This window comes from Cydia fagiglandana, chromosome 12 (assembly GCF_963556715.1).
Source record: "Cydia fagiglandana chromosome 12, ilCydFagi1.1, whole genome shotgun sequence".
Classification (NCBI taxonomy): Eukaryota; Metazoa; Arthropoda; class Insecta; order Lepidoptera; family Tortricidae; genus Cydia; species Cydia fagiglandana.
The window spans coordinates 17,331,732-17,351,484 of record NC_085943.1 but is presented as its reverse complement, the minus strand read 5'-3'; the positions used below and the strand labels follow the sequence as shown (position 1 = coordinate 17,351,484).

General features: G+C 38.2%; 3 protein-coding genes across 3 annotated transcripts in view; 2 read left to right on the top strand and 1 right to left on the bottom strand.

Moving 5' to 3' along the window:
* The first annotated feature begins 54 nt into the window (after positions 1-54).
* LOC134669700 (ubiquitin-like modifier-activating enzyme ATG7) lies at positions 55-11,395 on the top strand. The gene is made up of 11 exons (XM_063527380.1): positions 55-309; positions 421-616; positions 1,236-1,691; positions 4,178-4,284; positions 4,646-4,790; positions 5,335-5,490; positions 8,095-8,283; positions 8,977-9,168; positions 9,757-9,872; positions 10,351-10,639; positions 11,146-11,395. The coding sequence occupies exons 1-11, from the start codon at positions 116-118 to the stop codon at positions 11,176-11,178; spliced, it is 2,073 nt and encodes a 690-aa protein (XP_063383450.1). The 5' UTR covers positions 55-115; the 3' UTR covers positions 11,179-11,395.
* Positions 11,396-13,761: 2,366 nt separating this feature from the next.
* LOC134669676 (large ribosomal subunit protein uL2m) lies at positions 13,762-17,831 on the bottom strand. Its single transcript, XM_063527348.1, has 6 exons — positions 17,490-17,831; positions 17,212-17,324; positions 15,681-15,816; positions 15,229-15,309; positions 14,440-14,571; positions 13,762-13,994 (listed from the first exon to the last, which is right to left on the bottom strand). Exons 1-6 carry the CDS (start codon positions 17,707-17,709, stop codon positions 13,789-13,791), a joined length of 888 nt encoding a protein of 295 aa, XP_063383418.1. The 5' UTR covers positions 17,710-17,831; the 3' UTR covers positions 13,762-13,788.
* Positions 17,832-18,460: 629 nt separating this feature from the next.
* The window catches only part of LOC134669384 (histone-lysine N-methyltransferase ash1), an 89,997-nt gene continuing 88,704 nt past the window's right edge, over positions 18,461-19,753 (top strand). Inside the window, exons 1-2 of the mRNA XM_063526904.1 lie at positions 18,461-18,555; positions 18,950-19,032. The gene's annotated coding sequence lies outside the window, so the exon portion shown is untranslated. The remainder of the gene's footprint in view (positions 18,556-18,949; positions 19,033-19,753) is intronic.

Below are 19,753 nucleotides of genomic sequence, written 5' to 3'. Positions count from 1 at the left end.
GACATTCGTGTTTATTGACATTTCTTGAGTGCTTCCGCTGCTTGCATTCGTAGTGTTTTGAAGAATAATAAAACATTGCCTAAAGAATAAGTAAAAATATTACGAATTATGTAAAATGGCGTCAAATGGAGAAATAATTCAGTATGTGCCGTTTACGTCCTTCGTTCACCCATCCTTTTGGCATGCTCTTACTGATATGAAACTAGAAGTGGATAGGCTGAACGAAACTACAAAACAAATTTTCGGCCGATTTACTTATCGTGATGATATCGGGACTGTATTTGAAGTCGACGGAACGTCATTCAATAAGTTAGTAATCAAGTAAATTGTTATTAATTATTATCTAAAAACAGATTTTAAGTATACACTAAGTTTTATAATAAAAAAATATTGTGTGTCGTAATTTTCTGTACATTATAGGGAACCCACCAATGAACAGCTTTACGAGAATGTTACGGGAACTATAATGAACAAGAACACAATTGAAGAGTTTAAGAACATAGACAAAGCAGCCTTACTTAATTCAATTGGTGAAGCAATATGGGCTAACATTAAGAAAAAGACATGGATCACAAATCCCAGGGCTTTGTTGAATTTTATCATACTTTCCTTTGCTGTGAGTTACCTAATGTATTCATATTTACATATCCCTTGCGAGTTGTAGGCCGTCCACTGCCGACCTAACCAATTTAGAACAGCTCAGTATGACATTAATTGCGAACTGGTTTGGAAATACTTGTCTGCCATAAGTTGCTGACCAAGTATCAATTTCTGCTGACCAAATAAAAGTATATTTTTGTTCATCAAAATAGGAAAATTCTGCAGATTGATTAAATGACACCCTTTTCATTATCTATCAAAAAACATAATAATCTCTCTAAGTGCAGGTGTTTATTAATATTTATGCAGATTGCTACTACATAACGCAAAACAAGTTTCAATTAATCATCATACATTTTTCATAGGAATTTTCTATTTGTGAGAATTATTTGTTGATCCTTATAGTTTGTTTTTAATCATATTTTAAAGCCTATCAACAACTATTAATAGATAGATATATAGATAATCTGTTTATTGGTTTGCAACAATACACACAGAATATTCAAATACTTACATATAATAGGGAAAAAAATATATATAAAATATATTATACTTCTACTTAATACTAATTAAACAAGCAGTGTAGTACACACTCTTGTTTAATTAGTATATAAAACTAATCATGATTTTTTCAGGATTTGAAGAAGTTCCACTATTACTATTGGTTTGCCTTCCCATCACCGAGCCAGCCCACCGTCTACCTCAAAGAGACCAAAAGCATATCCTTAAGCTTCAGCAACAAACAGCTTGAAGATATCGCACAAGACTATAAAAAAATTGATTCAAATCAGAAAAACTTCTTTCTTATTCTTAAAGAAAATGATAATGCTTTTATAAAACCTTTAGCTCAATTATTCAATCCAAATTTAGAAGTACAAAATGATTTAAACATTGACTTATCAAGTCTTTATTTTGTGTTCGCTGATCCGAGTAATGGAAACAATCCGGGATGGCCTCTGCGAACGTTTTTAGCAGCATTGCTTGAGCATTGCCCGAGTCTATGCAAGAAGGATATCCGGATAATAGGGCTGAGGTGCAGTGCTAGCGGTGCAGTTGATAAAAGCTTGGTGTTCACTATTTCTGTACCTGAGGTAAGCATGTGCGTTTATTACTTTTGGAATTTTGATGGAGAGTATGGAGACTGGGAATGTCTTAAATAAAACTGATATAGTCAAGCCAGATACTTCAATTTCATGCCAAACAGTAATTTCCATGTTAGTAATTGCTAATAAAGGTGCTGGTAGAGAATGCTTTTGGCATTAAGTCCGCCTTTTGTACGACAAGTTTTCTTTTGTGCAATAAAGTTTAAATAAATACATTTTAAATTACCGAACAACCATCAAAATGCCATTAGGGTGTGGACCAATAAAAAATTTCATCACTATCACACACACTACATATTATTATACTGCTGGCCACAGACTGAGAGGTCACAGGTATCTCAAAACAGGGTTTGGTTATAGTCCTTAAGCTAACCCACCGTGGATTGGGGATGACAATGTGTATTTATTGTGAGGAAAAGAATAATCAATATCAATATCCTGATTTTTTTTACCAATAAAAGAGTGGCGATTTCCCGGGTATCTAGACACGCGGCAGCGTGTCAAGCCAAGTTCAAGCAAAGGAACTGGCTAGCCAGTGCCAAGTGTAATATTACACGAACCACTTGGTGCCACTTTTGACCCTTCTATAACTCAAAACATCTTTAACGTAAACACATAAAACTACGTGTGTTTAATTATATCCATAAGGACATCTAGAAGCCCAAATTTCATGAAGCTAGCTCAAACGGTTATAAAGATATGAAGGTCAAAAAGTCGTAAATTTTCAGACTGACTGACATACCTATAGTACCTAAACCTAACCTACTTCCAGATGACCTAGAAGGATGAAATTTGGAATCCAGCTCAGTTATTGTGTGAAAGCGTAGGAAAAAATCTAAAAATTAAAAAAAGTTATAAAATAGGGGGGGTCCCCATACAAAAAAACCATTTTTTATTGTGACTGACATATAAGTACCTAAACCTAACCTACTTCCAGATGACCTAGAAGGATGAAATTTGGAATCCAGCTCAGTTATTGTGTGAAAGCGTAGGAAAAAATCTAAAAATTAAAAAAAGTTATACAATAGGGGGGGTCCCCATACAAAAAAACCATTTTTTATTGTGACTGACATATAAGTACCTAAACCTAACCTACTTCCAGATGACCTAGAAGGATGAAATTTGGAATCCAGCTCGGTTATTGTGTGTAAGCGTAGGAAAAAATCTAAAAACAAAAAAAAGTTAATAAATAGGGGGGGTTCCCATACAAATTTCTTTTTTATTGTGACTGACATATAGTACCTAAACCTAACCTACTTCCAGATGACCTAGAAGGATGAAATTTGGAATCCAGCTCGGTAATTGTGTGTAAGCGTAGGAAAAAATCTAAAAATAAAAAAAGTTAAAAAATAGGGGGGGTCCCCATACAAAAAACCTGTAATACGCGCTAAACAACCGGCCCACGGTGTGTCGTTGGCGGCGCGTGGCACCACATAATTAATACAAAGAACAGAAGTAAAAAACATGCAGCGGAAACACAAGAAAAAACATTAAATCTCAATACCTGCCTAGTTTTCTTTACAAAAAGTATTGATATCCCATCAAAAACATAAATGTAAAAAAGGAGAGCCAAGTTCAATACAAAAATTATGCTTGGCTGTGGGGTTCGCCGCAAAAAGAATGGAGATTTAAATGAGTGCCAAGTTCTATGCAAAATCCAAATATGTATTTATAGGAACAAAATAACATTATAAACAAGTATTAAACTCTATTTCTTTGCTTTATTGGATACCTATAACAATTGCTGTTATTTAAAAAAAATGTGAGATCTTAAAGTAGGTTAGATTTGGCTTGGCCAGTTTTTATCAGAATTACAAAATATATATGTTGAATAACTTTATAAAATGATTGATGTAATGAAAACTGGCCAAGTCAAATCTAACCTGCTTTAAGATCTCGCATTTTTTTTAAATAACAGCAATTGTTATAGGTATCCAATAAAGCAAAGAAATAGAGTTTAATACTTGTTTATAATGTTATTTTGTTCCTATAAATACATATTTGGATTTTGCATAGAACTTGGCACTCATTTAAATCTCCATTCTTTTTGCGGCGAACCCCACAGCCAAGCATAATTTTTGTATTGAACTTGGCTCTCCTTTTTTACATTTATGTTTTTGATGGGTTACGTATTACACCATTTTACATCCCCGCAATATGTGATCATCAATTTTTCACGGTTAATACTCTTTCTCGCTTAAGGCACGTTTTTTGTCGTTATGTCTTCAGGAATGTTAAACAATAACGAAAATTATCTGATTTGAAGCCATGCCAAACATTTAAACAATTAATGATATCTTAGATATCATCACATTTCGTTAGGTGACAACCAAAACTCACTAATAGCCATTGTGAACCATATCGTTATCTGAATAAAGTTTATTTTTGTTTAATATTTTTTTAGTAATTAGTGAGTTTTGCTTGTCACCTGACGATTTTACATGTAAGTACATGTTGTGTTTTTTTTTTTTCAGAATGTGCAAGCAGTAGAGAGTGCCGGTTGGGTCGGCTGGGTGAGGAACGACCGTGGTAACTTTGGGCCCAAGCTTGCCAACATGTCGGCTTCAATGGACCCTATTAAGTAGGTCTTAGGTTAGCGCTTGACCAAAAGCTTTTTACATCGCTAAATCAGACCTGTGATGTGACAATTGTCAGAAACTTCGCAAGAGAAATATCCGTTTTTTTCCAATATAATAAAGTTTTTTTAAATAACAATGATGGTGGCAAACAGGAATACGGCCCGCCCGATGGTAAGTGGTAATCGTAGCCTGGATGCCTGTGACGTCAGCAACAGTGATGTTTTACAATTCTCGCACCTGTCACCGATGTGAAATTGGGGCCTGACCTACATTATTTGACCATGTAATGTTTCATCTACCCTTAAGAAGCCATTTGAGGGTAGTTTAGTTTACTAGATTATAATCCTGGCCATCAATCTCCAGGTTAGCAGAGACATCTTCAGACCTTAACATAAAGCTGATGAAGTGGCGACTCGTACCAGATCTAGACGTGGACGTCATGAAGCGAACCAAGTGCCTGCTGCTCGGCGCGGGCACGCTTGGCTGCCATGTCGCGCGGGGTTTGCTGGTAACTCCTTAATCTAGAAACCAACAACGCACTTTGGTCAGTGTGCTTACTGTGCTTAGTGGCCTAAAATAAGCACATGGTATATTATGGCGAAACGTGATATATCACTACACTACACTTTATAAAACAAAGTCCCCGCCGCGTCTGTTTGTTTGTCTGTCTGATAAACTCAAACACTACTGAGCAGATATTCATGCGGTTTTCACCTATCAATAGAGTGCTTATTGAGGAAGGTTTAGGTGTATAATTTGTTAAGGTTTTGTGTAACCCGTGCGACGCCGGGGCGGGTCGCTTTTAACAGGATATTGGAGACTCGACACGACACTCGGTTTTATTACACTGGCCCTTAATAACCATCAAGCTGTTTACAGCTCAAGGGTTTCCTAATCAAAGTAAAATCTAAAAATGTTCTCACTCTCTCATTAAGCAAACCATGCAATAGCCATTGGACAAAGATATTGGACAGGTGGAATACCACCCTTAGATACTATTATCAAATTTATTTAATTGTATTTGCTTAGTACATAACCTATTTTGAATACAGGCTTGGGGTTTCCGCTACATCACGTTCGTGGACTACGGCAAAGTGTCGTACTCGAACCCGACGAGGCAAGTGCTGTTCACTCACGGGGATTGCCGCGCTGGCCGAGGCAAGGCCGACGCTGCCGCCGACAATCTGAGAAAGATCCTGCCTTCTGTAGTAAGTATATACCTACTTACCCGACGAGGCAAGTGCTTTTCACACACGAGGATTGCCACGCCGGCCGAGGCAAGGCCGACGCTACCGCCGACAATCTGAGAAAGATCCTGCCTTCTGTAGCAACTATATACTTACCTGACGAGGCAAGTGCTGTTCACGCACGAGGATTGCCGCGCCGGCCGAGGCAAGGCCGACGCTACCGCCGACAATCTGAGAAAGATCCTGCCTTCTGTAGCAAGTATATACTTACCTGACGAGGCAAGTGCTGTTCACGCACGAGGATTGCCGCGCCGGCCGAGGCAAGGCCGACGCTGCCGCCGACAATCTGAGAAAGATCCTGCCTTCTGTAGTGAGTATACCCGTATACTGCCTTATACAATTTCTAGAAAAAAATATACAGTGTGGATAGATAAGTCGGACCCTGGAGGGAAACTACCTTAAATCCTTAAGCTGGCTCTTTTTACTTAAAGGGGACATTCCATTATTTTTAAAAAGAAACAAAACTGCATTCGAAGATTTTCTAAAATTCGCTTGCCTCGTCCGGGACTCGAACCGACTAAAAAATCCAAAAAATAAAAACTCGCAATTTTATTCTACTAGTCGATACAGTTAATGTTAATGATAACATTTCTCCAAGACACATTAGGTCTTACACTCGTCTGTCGTACAAAATATCCATAAAATCTAATATTTAGTTCTCAATATTTTTTAGACAAGCCAAATTTAAGAAAAAAAGGAAATAACTTTGAATGCAGTTTTGTTTCTTTTTAAAAATAAAGGAATGTCTCCTTTAAGTAAAATGAGCCTGCTTAAGGATTTAAGGTAGTTTCCCTCCAGGGCCTAACTTAACTTTCCACACTGTATACATATCTCAGCAACCTTTAGACAACAGTCTATAAAACAATACACTCTTTTTCGTCGTGTCACTCAGTCGTGTAAAAACGATACAGTCATTCGACGAGGCCGTCTAGACAGGGCAATCGTGCGAGGGGAAGGTCGTGCGCACTCGGAGCATTCCACGGGCTGTCCCGTACAAACGCATTTTATTTTTTGTCACCAACTGCCACACACATTATATGCTATAAACTCAACTCTAAAAATACTTCCAGATACTTAACCATTGATTCAGGGGTCCCTCGAGGCTCTCATTTAGGACCGCTGTTATTTATCCTATATGTTAACGACATGGGTACATCATTTTCTAGTTCTATGCAGACGACACAAAATTTTTCAAAATCATAAAAACAAAGAACGACTGCCTGGACATGCAACGTGATCTTGATAGCTTTGCCACATATTGCGGTTATAAGACTTATAAGTTATAACCAATTACTTCTAAACCCTGACAAATGCAACTGTATTACTTTCACTCGTAAACGAAGTCCGCTTCTTTTCAATTATAATTTTTCAGGAAAGGTCATAAATAGAGTCACAAAGGTTCGAGATCTTGGCATTATTTTAAATTCTAAGCTCAATTTCATTTCACACATAGACCACATCACCACGAAGGCCTACAAGAAATTGGGTCTGATACTTAGACTATCTCTCTAGACCATTTAAAGATCCAAACACCTTAAATAGTTATTTACGATACAAGTGCGGAAAAGGGAAAATTCGAAACGAGTGGCGATAAATTAAAACACGACCGAAGGGAGTGTTTTAAATCGACACGAGTTGCGAATTATCTTTTCGCACGTGTGTCGTACAACGTTTTACAGTACATATGGCCCTTTAAACTTTTGACATCGCACGAAAAATGCTATTTTACGCACTAGTGCGGAAAAATAGGACCATATGTACTGTAAAGTATTATACTCCTCTTATGTTCGTAGCATTTTAGAATTCGGTAGCGTTGTCTGGACCCCTCAATATACCGTTCACATAAAAAGAATTGAAAAAATTCAAAACAAGTTATTAAAGTCGCTCCACTTCCGCCACGGTTTAAACATGTCAGAGAATAGCACATACCGTCGTGGTCTTGGGCCACTAGAAAAAAGACGTGTATTTATAGATCAAATGTTTCTTTATAAACTCCTAAATAGCCTCATTGATTCTTCCACTCTTCTTGAAAAAATTGTTTTTAAGTTGCCGCGTCGTATTCCCACTCGTCACCCCCAAACATTCCATATCAGCTTTTGTAGTTCTAATTTCGCCAAAAATACTTTCTTTAGACGAGCCTGTCAAAATTATAATGTTAACTTCATAAATCTAGATATCTTCTCATTGTCTTTCGGTAAATATAGTAGTGGTCTGCGGAGCCAAATATTTCCATAACAGTGTAATGTTATTACACACTTAGTTTAAAAAAAAAGTCATAGTTTTACAGTATTATGCAATGTATGTACTTACGTCTGTAAGCATGATCGATACTTGGTACTTTATGAGTTGTGTATCCAATTGTTACTTCTGTGCATCTTCCTATTTATAGGCAGAACCGAACTAGCCCTGTTTCTACTTATTATCAATATCATTATTTTATATTTAATGGAACTATAGGTCTTATTGTATATCTGCAAGCTTAAACATATTTGTATGCGACTGAAAAAAACTACGAACCACGGTCTACTTTATTTCCATAATAATTAAGTCGGTTTTTGCCCACAGGAAACCTGCGGCATCGCGCTACACATCCCAATGCCAGGACACCCGGTAGGCGAGTCGTTGCAAGCGGAAACTGCCGCCAACATCAAAACTCTTACCGAAGCCATACGGGCCCATGACGTAGTGTTCCTGCTACTCGACACCAGGGAGGCGAGATGGCTACCTACGCTTATTGGTGCTCATTACGGAAAGGTATTACTGCTTTTTAGGGTTCCGTACTCAAAGGGTAAAACGGAACCCTATTACTAAAACTCCGCTGTGCGTCCGTCCGTCGGTATGTCACCAGGCTGTATCTCACGAACCGTGATAGCTAGACAGTTGAAATTTTCACAGATGATGTAGTTATTTCTGTTGCCGCTGTAACAACAAATACTAAAAAGTACGGAACCCTCGGTGGGCGAGTCCGACTCGCACTTGTCCGGTTTTTTATTAACCCTTTTCCAGGCCGCATCAATCTACATGTTTTCCCAAATTATCCAAATATATTTCAATTAATCCAGCTCTGATGGTTCATTTGAAAATAAGTTACAGGGTCAGGAAAAAAACAAAATTCTATTCTTCAAAGCCATATATTTTGGCTGGCATATTTAACGTGTGCGTATAGGGAAGTATTCCACCACTCCGAGGAGTTTACGATGGTATTCCACTTGTCTAATTTATTTGTCCAATGTCAGAGCGTCTCCCTCTCTCATTAAAGCACAATGAGACATTAGACAAAGAAATTGGAAAGGTGGAATAACACCCTTAAAATAAATATATATAAGTGGGGCTCCCGTACAACAAACGTGATTTTTTGCGTAGTGGTACGGAACCCTTCGTGCGCGGGTCCGACTCGCACCTGATCGGTTTTTAAGCAATGTTTTGATGTTTCTATTTTTTCCCCAGATAGTATTAAACGCGGCACTCGGGTTCGACAGCTACCTAGTCATGAGGCACGGAGCCTCCGACCCTACATTACAGTCAGACGCTGAACAGTCACCTACCGAAAAGTCAGCCGCTGAACAGTCGCACGCTACATACCTGCCGGGCGCTCAGCTGGGCTGCTACTTCTGCAATGACGTCACCGCTCCGGGCAATGTAACTATCTACATAAATATGTACCTAGTAATAAACGCGTATGTTCGGCCTTCTGGCACAAAACATGCGTAGTACAACGCCGTCTAATTCAGCTGTCAAACTATCGCGCAGTTTTTTAATACAACCCATTTCTTCTACAATAATTAATTCATATTGTCCTTATTATGCCTGAAACAGGAAATCCTAGTTCAGGCATTTGTAAACCATCTTCTCTAACCCATATATGTATATGCCCATTGGCATGGACTAACCTGGTTATGGTCCTTGCCATTGGGTAGTTTTCGACCCACTGAATAAAAATCACTCCTACTCATTAAAATTAGCAGGAGAATTAGCCTGTATGTTTTGTTTTGGGCATACATAAAGTAATAACACTTCTTAGTCTTTAAGAGCTACCATTGTATAATACTTTTTCGATTAATTATTGGTAGGTATTTGTAATAATTATTTGGTTTTTATAAATGTCTAACGTTATTGTAAGGTCTCGGTAAAGTTGACGAAATATAAAGTTAGCCGATCTTGTTGGAGAGATCAGCCTATTATTATTTCGTCAACCTTAACTAAACTATGTTATATTAACGTTGACAGTCGCTGAAGGACCGCACGCTGGACCAGCAGTGCACGGTGACGCGGCCCGGCGCCGCCGCCGTGGCCGGCGCGCTCGCCGTGGAACTCCTCGCCGCGCTCACGCAGCACCCGCTCAGGTCCGCTCCTCGCATGTTAAACTTTAAAACCTACTTTCAAGATCGAGATATGTATTTTCTATCAACGATTGTCAACTTAGCGGTATCGTCTTGGGTCGTCCCATTCGTTTTACCTCCAGTTCTTAAATTAGTCCTATTCTGCTTTCGTCACGCATTCTACATTGAAAGCGACCGACGATTGTGACGAATGTAGAATAGGACTAATTTAAGAACTTGACGAAAAACGAATGGGACGACTCAAGACGATACCAACTTGGCTAGGCCCCCAGCCCAATACCGCACCAACCAACTGACTCAAATGAGCTACTGAAACTTGCTTAGTATATTGTTAAGATCCGGAGGAGGTTCTAAATTCATCATTTTCTAATTTTATGTCTGTTCACCAATTATTCAAAGACGACCGGGCCCAGTTGGTATCTTTTTTTTAATGCGTTGTTAAATTTAAAAACATGAATGCTAATAGGTTTTACTTTTCTAGGGAACACGCTCCAGCCCTATACAACCTCACCGACGAGTCCGACATCCCACCGCACCTGCAAGGCGTGCTCGGTCCCATCCCGCACTCTATCCGCGGGTTCCTACACTCGTACCGCACCGTCGCACCCACCTGCGCTAAGTTCAACCACTGCATAGCGTGTTCGGACTTAGTACTCGAGAAATATAGAACGGAGGGCGAGGATTTTGTGTTTAAAGTGCTGAATAGTGGCAGTTATTTGGAGGAGGTTACTGGATTAGCGGAGTTGCAGTTGACGGCTGAAATGACTGATGTAAGTTTCATTTTTGATTATTTTACCGACACACCAAAATCAAAAGTAGTTCCAAGTTTCCAGGTTCAAGAACTGTATAGCATGTTGAAACATCGTAATACTAAAGAAATATACAAAACAACCATTTTAGAGAAATATACAATACAGAAGGCGAGGAATCTTTGTTATCATAATTGCAGTTGCTGGCAGAAGTGACTGATGTACCTAAGTTTTTTTTGCTTTGAAAGCCAAGCTTATTGAAAGCCAAATAATCAGCATATATTGCATTGTCATGTCATCCAATTAAATTGGATGACATGACAATGACATGATTATATGCTGATTAATTGGACCAATTTACATATTATGTAAGCAAAATTTCAACTCAATCGGAAAGTGGATCAAATTTAGATTCCAAATTTTGACCCACACTAACATATGTATTAACATACATTTATACTAACAGGGCAAGTCAAATAAAAGCTTGTAAAAACAATTCATTTCTAAGTTTTATGTATTATTTTCAGATACTCACATTCTCGGATGAAGATGAAGAATGAACCGCTTAACAGGCACTATATTTTAAGCATTTATGATTGTGATTAAAAATGAATAAAATTATTCCCTTTATTCAATTTTATAATACTTATAGCAGCTTTGTCAAGCTTTAAAATGTACTTATTATACTCGTATTTGCTATAATGCAACGTCTAATCAGTTGCTGGTTGCTGTACATTTCTATTAAAAAATATTTCAAATAAATGTTACAAAATCTTAGGAGTTCTATTTAATCTATTTAACTTTGGATGCGGGCAGGGCTATTGAACCGTGCGCGTTGAAATCTCCAACCGGGTGATTATAGTGATCTTTAGATTCTCTTTAGGATCCTAAAATAAATCCTTCAAGCCAGAGCTGGCGCTGCATGCTGTGCCTTACAGATCATGACCCCCAGTACGTACAGAGCTGCCATCCTGTGGCCAGTGGCGGATTTGCAGTCTTTGCCGCCCTAGGCCCCAAGCCTTGTAGCCGCCCCTTTCTCAGCATCAGCATCCATCATATTGACTACATTTAGATCAGGCAACGAAAAGATATATTATAGAGAGAAATGCTTGGGACACATTTTTTACTTAGTAACTTTTTTGGACTCGTTAGGGGGGTTTTGGTTTGAAGGTCACATTTTTCGGCTTTTCGCTTATTTTTTTTTTATTTTTTTTTTATATAAGTTTACTCGGGTAATTCCGAATGTCGAAAACTGTCAGATAATTCCGAAATAAACTTTTATTATGATGGAATTTAGGGTGATTTTCATCTGAATTTCGGAATTATCCGACATTCGGTATTGCCCGAGTACACGTTTACTCGGGTAATTCCGAATGTCGAAAACTGTCGGACAATTTCGAAAAGAGACTTTTATTATGATGGAATTAAGGGTGATTTTGATCTGAATTTCGGAATTATCCGACATTCGGTATTACCCGAATACACCAGAAACTATACGTCCTTGTGACATGATCATAGGAACATAGGTTTTACGAAAAAAATAAGCAAATACTTATTCATTTTAAGTGACAGTTTTACCAATAACATTGACTTTTTATGTACTTACCTACAAAAACATTCAAAAAATCTAAAAAAGAAACATAAGAATAACTTTTTTTTTGCCTATTTTCTTGAATAACTGCTAAACTATTTATCCTAAAATTATTTAAAAAAAAAATTTGACATTCTTCAGATTTGATATGTAACACGATATAGTTTGAAAAACTTTATTTTGAAATTTTCTCATTTACCCCCCAAAAATGGCCTCCATACATATTTAAAATTCATTTATTTACGTTACACGTCCATCTTTGGGTCACAAACTTACTTAAGTGTTCCAAATTTCAACTTAATTGGTCCAGCAGTTTCGGAGAAAATTTGCTGTGACAGACGGACAACCACACGCACGAGTATAAGGGTTCCGTTTTTTCCTTTTGAGGTACGGAACCCTATAAACGGGGAACAAGGCGCGAAGGCGTCAACCATATGCGAAATCGACGCCACACTCGCGTTCGCGGCTTCCCGCCGCGATTCGCGCACAAGTGTGGAGGCCCCTCTAAATACTTATCGTAAAAATTGTAGCTTGTAGCAAATTTAACCAACTTTCATTTTGTTTAATGATCATGTCGTTAGAACGCATATTTTCCGAGATATAAGCGAAAAACTGAAAAATGTGACCTTCAAACCTCTCTCTTCCCTCGGCTCAAGAGCTACGGCCGGGGACTTTTGATATGTTCACCTCCTAGATAGTCCAAATAAAGTTAGGTACAAAGTCAAAAATTGTGTTTCAAGCATTTCCCTCTATTCTATAGGTACCTTTTTTGAGAATTCGTTGCCTGGCCTAATTTTGAGTTATTTTTTGTTATCATCAGCGAATTTTTTGTCACAATTTGCCGCCCCTAATATCTCGCCGCCCTAGGCCCGGGCCTACTGTGCCTTATGGGAAATCCGCCACTGCCTGTGGCGTAAATTGGAAACTTGACACTTTGAACTTTGATCTCATCAAAATGGAACTCCTGCGCTGCTCCCTAAAGTTCACGGCCATACGCATTGAAAACTTATTTAAAGTTAGTAGTAACTCGAGGTATTAAAGATGTAAAATTTTAATAATTTTGACACCGCATTAAAATTTATATTTTAATTAATTTTCTATATTTTATTGTACTCGATACTAAGCATTCTTAAGGGTGCATCGACAGTCGAAGCGCAGCCGGGCGGACCACCTCCGCCTTGCACCTCCTTGATAGGCTTGGGCGGGTGTATCTTGTGGCCGTGGCGGCCGTCCTTGCGGTGCCAGAGCCCCGAGCGCGGCCGGTTGCCGAGCCAGCGGTTCCGCTGCGAAGCTCCTTGGCTTAATTGTCATTGGGACGCTTGGACGAAGCCTATAATATGTACACACATTACAGCCGTGCTAACATATTTTCAGCACTTTGTCTTTATCAATATTGTGTACTTTGACTGCACATTTGTAACTGTTGAAATTCGAAATCGATATTTTAGACTTACTGACTAATTGAAGCCTCTAAATTCGAATTTTTAAATATTATTTTCAAGGTTTTTAGGAAATAACTTATATACATTGAAATTTAAGATTTATTAATTTTTTAATCTCGCTACTCTATATTCATAGTCTAAGGGTGCATCGAAAGCCTAAGAGCCGTCGGGCGGACCGCCTCCGCCTTGCCGACCTCCTTGACAGGCTTGGGCGGGTGTATCTTGCGGCCGTGGCGGCCGTCCTTGCGGTGCCAGAGCCCCGAGCGCGGCCGGTTGCCCAGCCAGCGGTTACGCTGCGGGGACCCGATGGGCGTGCTACCGTGCTCTATGTTTGATAATCGACCTGAAAAAAGGAATATCGTCACTTTGTAAAAATAGTACAAGGTATAGGTATGATATTTTCCTGTCCATATTAGCAGGAAGATAGCAGGCATGTCCGTTGTAAAGGTAAATTAAATGTGACGTTCCACGGAAAAAGGTACCTTACGACGGCTGGCGCTTACGTCGCATAGCGCCGCAATAATATTGGAGCGGCGTTAATAATAGCGTAAGCGCCAACCGCTATAAGGTACCTTCACCCGTGGGACGTCACAAATATGCCCTGTGGACCACATATACATACAGATTTGTACGGAAATAACCCTTAATCCAAAATATACGACCTTTTGTCGATCGAGTGCCAATATTGATTTGAACTTGAAAAAAAAGCAACACTCCTAACTGTACATCGGCAGACCTTATTACAAAAGGCATAAGGTCCAATGTTGTATATTAACAGTGTGACTAACCAACAACAGCCATGCAGTGTTGATCAAAGCTGAATAGCCTCTTAGACGGCATCTGCACGATGATCCGGTCGTCCTGCTTCCTCAATATGGTGCCGAAGGTGCCCGCCGCGTGGATGTACAGACCACCCATACCTGTATAAGTTGTTAAGAGTTGCAACACCATTATTCATCTTTTTTTTTAGACTACAATTTTTTTAAGTATAACTCTTTGGTAGTTATAATATAACATGGATCTCGCCAAGTATTCGCGTGCAGTGAAGGCATCGCGTGAAGGCGCGCAAACGTGGCTCACTCCGCGATTGCGTCGCTTTACTACAGGTAGCTAAAAGTACATCCGTTCCACACCAATTTTGGTGGCTAGCCATAAGCCGCGCGTGGCGCTGTCGCCACCTAGCGGCCATATCTGTCCTGATCGTATCAGACGCGTTTTGTTAGAGAGTGAGTCTTCTGTACCTAATAGTACTATTATTTATTCTGTGGCATCGGCCTGATCTGATATGAAAACACCTCAAGTAAGTATATTTTATTTTCATTGTACCTACTTGGTAAGTAAATATTCTTAATTGCACCAAAAATCATATATTTTACAAACATGTAAAACTACAAAGAAATTTTAACGGAAAAATAGAACCAGGTATCAACAGGCAGTTATACTTAGGCTTGCTTTTGTATGTATGAATAACTTGTGTACACATTTGAGCGTGTAATGTTAGAATAACGTAAAAATATCTTACATGGTTAAGGTAACTTTAATACTTGACAAATATCTAGTAAGAAAAATGGACTTACCAGGCACTTTTTCAATGCAGTGTACAATAGTTCCGGTAGGGAGCGCTCCTAGGACGTAAGCATCACCTTCATTAGCTCTAACTAGAAAAAAAAACTTTTATTAATAACTACCTACTAAAATTTTAAGGGTAAATGTGGGTACAGACAAGCGTGGCCCACTCCGCGATTTCGTCGTACATGCGGCTACACCAGTTTTGGCTATGGATCGGACGCTTGCTCGCACTTGCGTTTATAATATCTCGTAATAGACGCGTAATAGAGAGTGAACCTTCTGTACCTAGTACTATTATTTATTCTGTGGATCAGATGACATACATTTTTTCATCATTAGCCGGGTCCACACAGAGCTAGCATATGTGCGAGGGCATTTCCTCGCGCGTATGCTCGCTCTGTGTGGACCCGCCTAATAGAAAAATACTTATGTATGTAAGAAAAATTCTAAGCCCACTAACCAGGTATCCTAGGCAAGTGTCTGGATGTTTTGATAATGTCACCGGCTTTCATGTTCTCCGTCGCAAGAATATACTTGAGTTTATCTCCAACTGCCACTAGAGCAATGTTTGCAGTCCGACAACCATCTTCCATAATCTGAAAGTATGTTTATAGAGAAATAAACTATGCGTGTTTCTTTTATTTTTGAAGTGAAAACTTCTTTAGCGGCGCTGAGCACTTTTTGAGGTGGGGAAAAAATTATAAACTCGAGACAGCGTAACGCGTAAGGGGCTGTCCATAAATTACGTCATTTCAAATTACGGTAGCATGACGTAGGAGGAAACGGGGTCATTCGAAGCATGATTTTTGAATGATTTTAGGGGGGTCAAAAATCGTCAAAAAACGATGACGTAATTTATGGACAGCCCCTAACGCGCTGACGTCATGGGTGACGGACAATGTTATTCACCAAAGAACTTTAGTCATAACGTATCATAATAAGGCCAATTATTTAAAACTGGACTTTTATTTTAAGCAATAAAGATCAATGTTCTAATCTTGGCTGAAATACGAGGAGCTCACAGTTACATTCTAACTTTATATCACTCCAATATAATTCAATAAAGCTACACCTTGATGAAATCGCTAAGTGAACTCAAGTACTAGGGAATAAAACTCAAAATATCATGACCAAATATATTTAGATGCGAGGTCTGCATGGTAACTTTACAATTTCTATTTCAATTTTAAACAATTAATGCTACAAATTTAAGCTCACTGGCCAGCAATTTCGGAACTAAAGCTTTTCAATAGAAAGGAGAATGGGTCAGCAAAATTATACATAGTGCTGCAGACATTTTGGACTAGTCATTGAGTTTTCACTTCTGTCGGCACTCCCGGAGTGCAACCCGTTGTTGTGCAGCCCTTTTCATCCTTATAGGAGAAAAAGTGTCCTAATATTTCCACACATTTTTCAAATTTTCCTTTTTGTTGCCGCCATACAAAGTATATGGGAAAATGGTAACACAATAGGGAAAAAACTCTGGGACCTTATTTTTATCCCATTAGGATGAAAAGGGCTTGTGATTCTAAGTAGAAATAACACAAAAGTGGCAAAAAAGGTCACAATATATAAAACTTAAAGAAACTATGTATATGGATAGTTAAGTTTTAATTGTTATTTGATTTCAATGTTTATGGATCCATTTTACTATGGTCACATGTCATTAAGTTGTCATTAAGTTTTGTGTGGTACGGTTACTCAAATCACATCACAAACTGACAATCAAATTTTAATTAAATTTGGCACAGAAACAGTCTACAGACCCAAAAAAGGTGAATGTATTGTCTTGGAACTTTGAATCATCAATAAATAAATAAATAAGGCACTAAAGTTTTAAGCTTATCTTATAAATATGAGAGTAAAAAAGTTATCTATGTGGTCAAAATTTGGTTTGTATAATATCAATACTTATATTATACAAGTGTCAGAGATAAAAGACTACTAAATAGTAATAATATGGTCAACTTATTTGTTAGGAAATTCTGTACCTGTATGACCTTCTCCTCCTGGGGAGGGCCCTCCTTGGGTCCGTCCCTGATCCATGCTATCCAGTGGTATTTGTGCTTAATGCCACCTCCTATGCCTTTAGCTACAACGCGACCTGCAAGTAAGTAATTGTTTTATCAACATTGCAGTTAAGAACACAGTTCAATTAAAATGTACTGTCATTGTCTGGCTTAAGAATATCTCAAATATTTAATTACACATGCAGTAAGCCTATGCTGAGGTAGATTTAACGAAATTGACCGTAATATGCGTAAAGTACCTGTCACTGGGTCTCTGCCTGCAAGATTGGTTACTTCTAAAGGCTTGATGGTGTATTCTTCAGGAAAATGCACTATACGCCTATAAGCTATGCCGAATCCTGGCTTTGGCTTGTCTAATCGCGGTTTACTTGCAAAGTTAACGACTCCCGTATAAATAGTTCGTCTCCCAAGAACCGTAGGTGTTATTGATAGCCCAGCGAAAAGCCTATTTAGGGCCATTGTGGCGAAGTATGGTCTGTATTTATTTCCCCAACTGTATATCTTTACAGATTATACTTTATTCAGGCTAAGGTAATATTATCTCTTACTATTTTTGCTATAAAATAATCAGGACATAACCTAGAAATATTTTGACATGACAGTGACGTTGACGTAAAAACTACACGCTGTTTCAGTTATAAGAAAAACCACTGTGTAGTAACATGTTATGTTTTTATTATCTTTTTGAAAGGCTAGCTTTACGTTTGCATAAAATTCAATGCAAAATTAATATAATATCACAACTTAACGTTATAAACCATGACAATTTATTGAATGGTTTGAAATTTTGAATTATTATATCTTGTAGCTTCGTGAAACGGGCCGATGCATCAAGCATGTGTATGTCATATCGTATACATAGACACACGCACACACATGCACATCCCTAATTTTTCCACCTACTTGTTTTTGCCTATTAGGTACTCATAAATGTTTGAAAATCATATGATGAAATGTAAATCCTACACCCAAAGTTCACCTATTTCATGTTTCTGAGCATTTCATACAAATTTAATGCCAAGAAACTTAGCATTCAAACAAAATAGCATCCATGCATTTGATCAGTGACGCCATTTTGCGCAATTCATGTGTAGATGAATTTGATATGACCATCTCTCTCTCTCGCGGCAAGAACGTACGTGTAAAAAAGAGTTAGCTATCAAATTCTCTAGCTTTCTCTCACTACCTAGGCATCTTCCTATATATTTTATTTTATTTGAATGATTTGTAAACATGGAGGCCAAGTGTTGTGCTCTCAAGTGAACCAACTGCGTTTATCTTTGCGTTACAGAAGTTTAATATATGGTTAGTATGTAATTACGTCTTTTATATTTAGTACATATTGTTTTCTTATGATTGAATCAGCTTTCTTCGATATTATTCCGGTTATGTATGTAAACGTATGCACTTATTTGGCGCCAATGTCCTAAAAGACCGTTACTCCTAATTATTATCGCAACGTAAAAAGAAAGCGATCATCAAGTGTATATTCGTTCTGTTTGAAGTAATATCATTGAATCCACAGTTTAGGTATGGTATAATGTTACGTCGTGATGTGATAGGAAACTGGTCCTTCAGTGTCGGATCTGTCATCTCGACTAATTTTATACCAACAAAAATCATGTCGAACAATAGGATATTTCTTCCAAATGAACGTTTCATCTTTATATTTTGGTGATATCCTTACATTACTTTGCAGAGACAATGTCGTTCTTGTATATCCAGTGATATAATGCGGGAATTTATGCAGTTGGACTTGGAAACATCTTGACCAGCCTTGAAGTGAGTACATCGCATATCAATTATCTATGTGCCCGTAAGTATAGAACAATACTGCCTAAATTGCTACGACTAGAATTGGAAGATTCATGTGTTGCTAACTAACCGTCACTTATTATTATTGACGACCACTTTAGTCAAGCCAAGCGCCCAGTCATGTTTTTCGCTTGTTAGTTATGACCTTATGACACATGACTGTTTTAATCCATTAGGGTACCTTGTAAAGTGCTGAACTCCAAAAGAAGCTCGATTCCAAATTGCACCAATGATTTTTGTCTGGATTCACATATGTTTTCTGTCACATAGAAACATAGTTTCTGTGTATAGTCTGGCAAACAAGACTGGTCTGACAATAATTAGTGGAAGATTAATTGAGAGTTCAGCATAGTCCCACAGTTGTCAGCAACAGTCAAAAAAACTGCTCATCCCTTCGCAGTTGAATACTACCATAAGTAAACAGACAGTACATTTCTCTCTGCCTATATTCCACTGATTTCAAGACTTGTCAAACTATATTTAAAGTGGTAATATCTGGGAGACTGATTTTTGCTTGGAAAACAGATAAAAACTCAAAAATGCGCGTTTTCCCAGTGGTAAGAACTAGCGAACTATCGATTTTTCGCCCCCAACAAATGTTATCGAAATTTTTAGTCATTTCCAAGATCCCAGAAATATATAAATATACATATAAATAAATATACAAGAATTGCTTGTTTAAAGGTAT

Bases quoted from the DNA above. Each gene is read 5' to 3' on its own strand.
- LOC134669700 (XM_063527380.1), top strand. From the start codon at position 116: ATGGCGTCAAATGGAGAAATAATTCAGTATGTGCCGTTTACGTCCTTC. The intron at 617-1,235 runs GTGAGTTACCTA...TGATTTTTTCAG, and splicing joins TTATCATACTTTCCTTTGCT to GATTTGAAGAAGTTCCACTA. The intron at 9,169-9,756 runs GTAACTATCTAC...TAACGTTGACAG, and splicing joins ACGTCACCGCTCCGGGCAAT to TCGCTGAAGGACCGCACGCT.
- LOC134669676 (XM_063527348.1), bottom strand. From the start codon at position 17,709: ATGGCCCTAAATAGGCTTTTCGCTGGGCTATCAATAACACCTACGGTT. The intron at 17,325-17,489 runs GTACTTTACGCA...ACTTACTTGCAG, and splicing joins AGGCAGAGACCCAGTGACAG to GTCGCGTTGTAGCTAAAGGC. The intron at 15,817-17,211 runs GTACAGAATTTC...ACATACTTTCAG, and splicing joins AGGAGGAGAAGGTCATACAG to ATTATGGAAGATGGTTGTCG.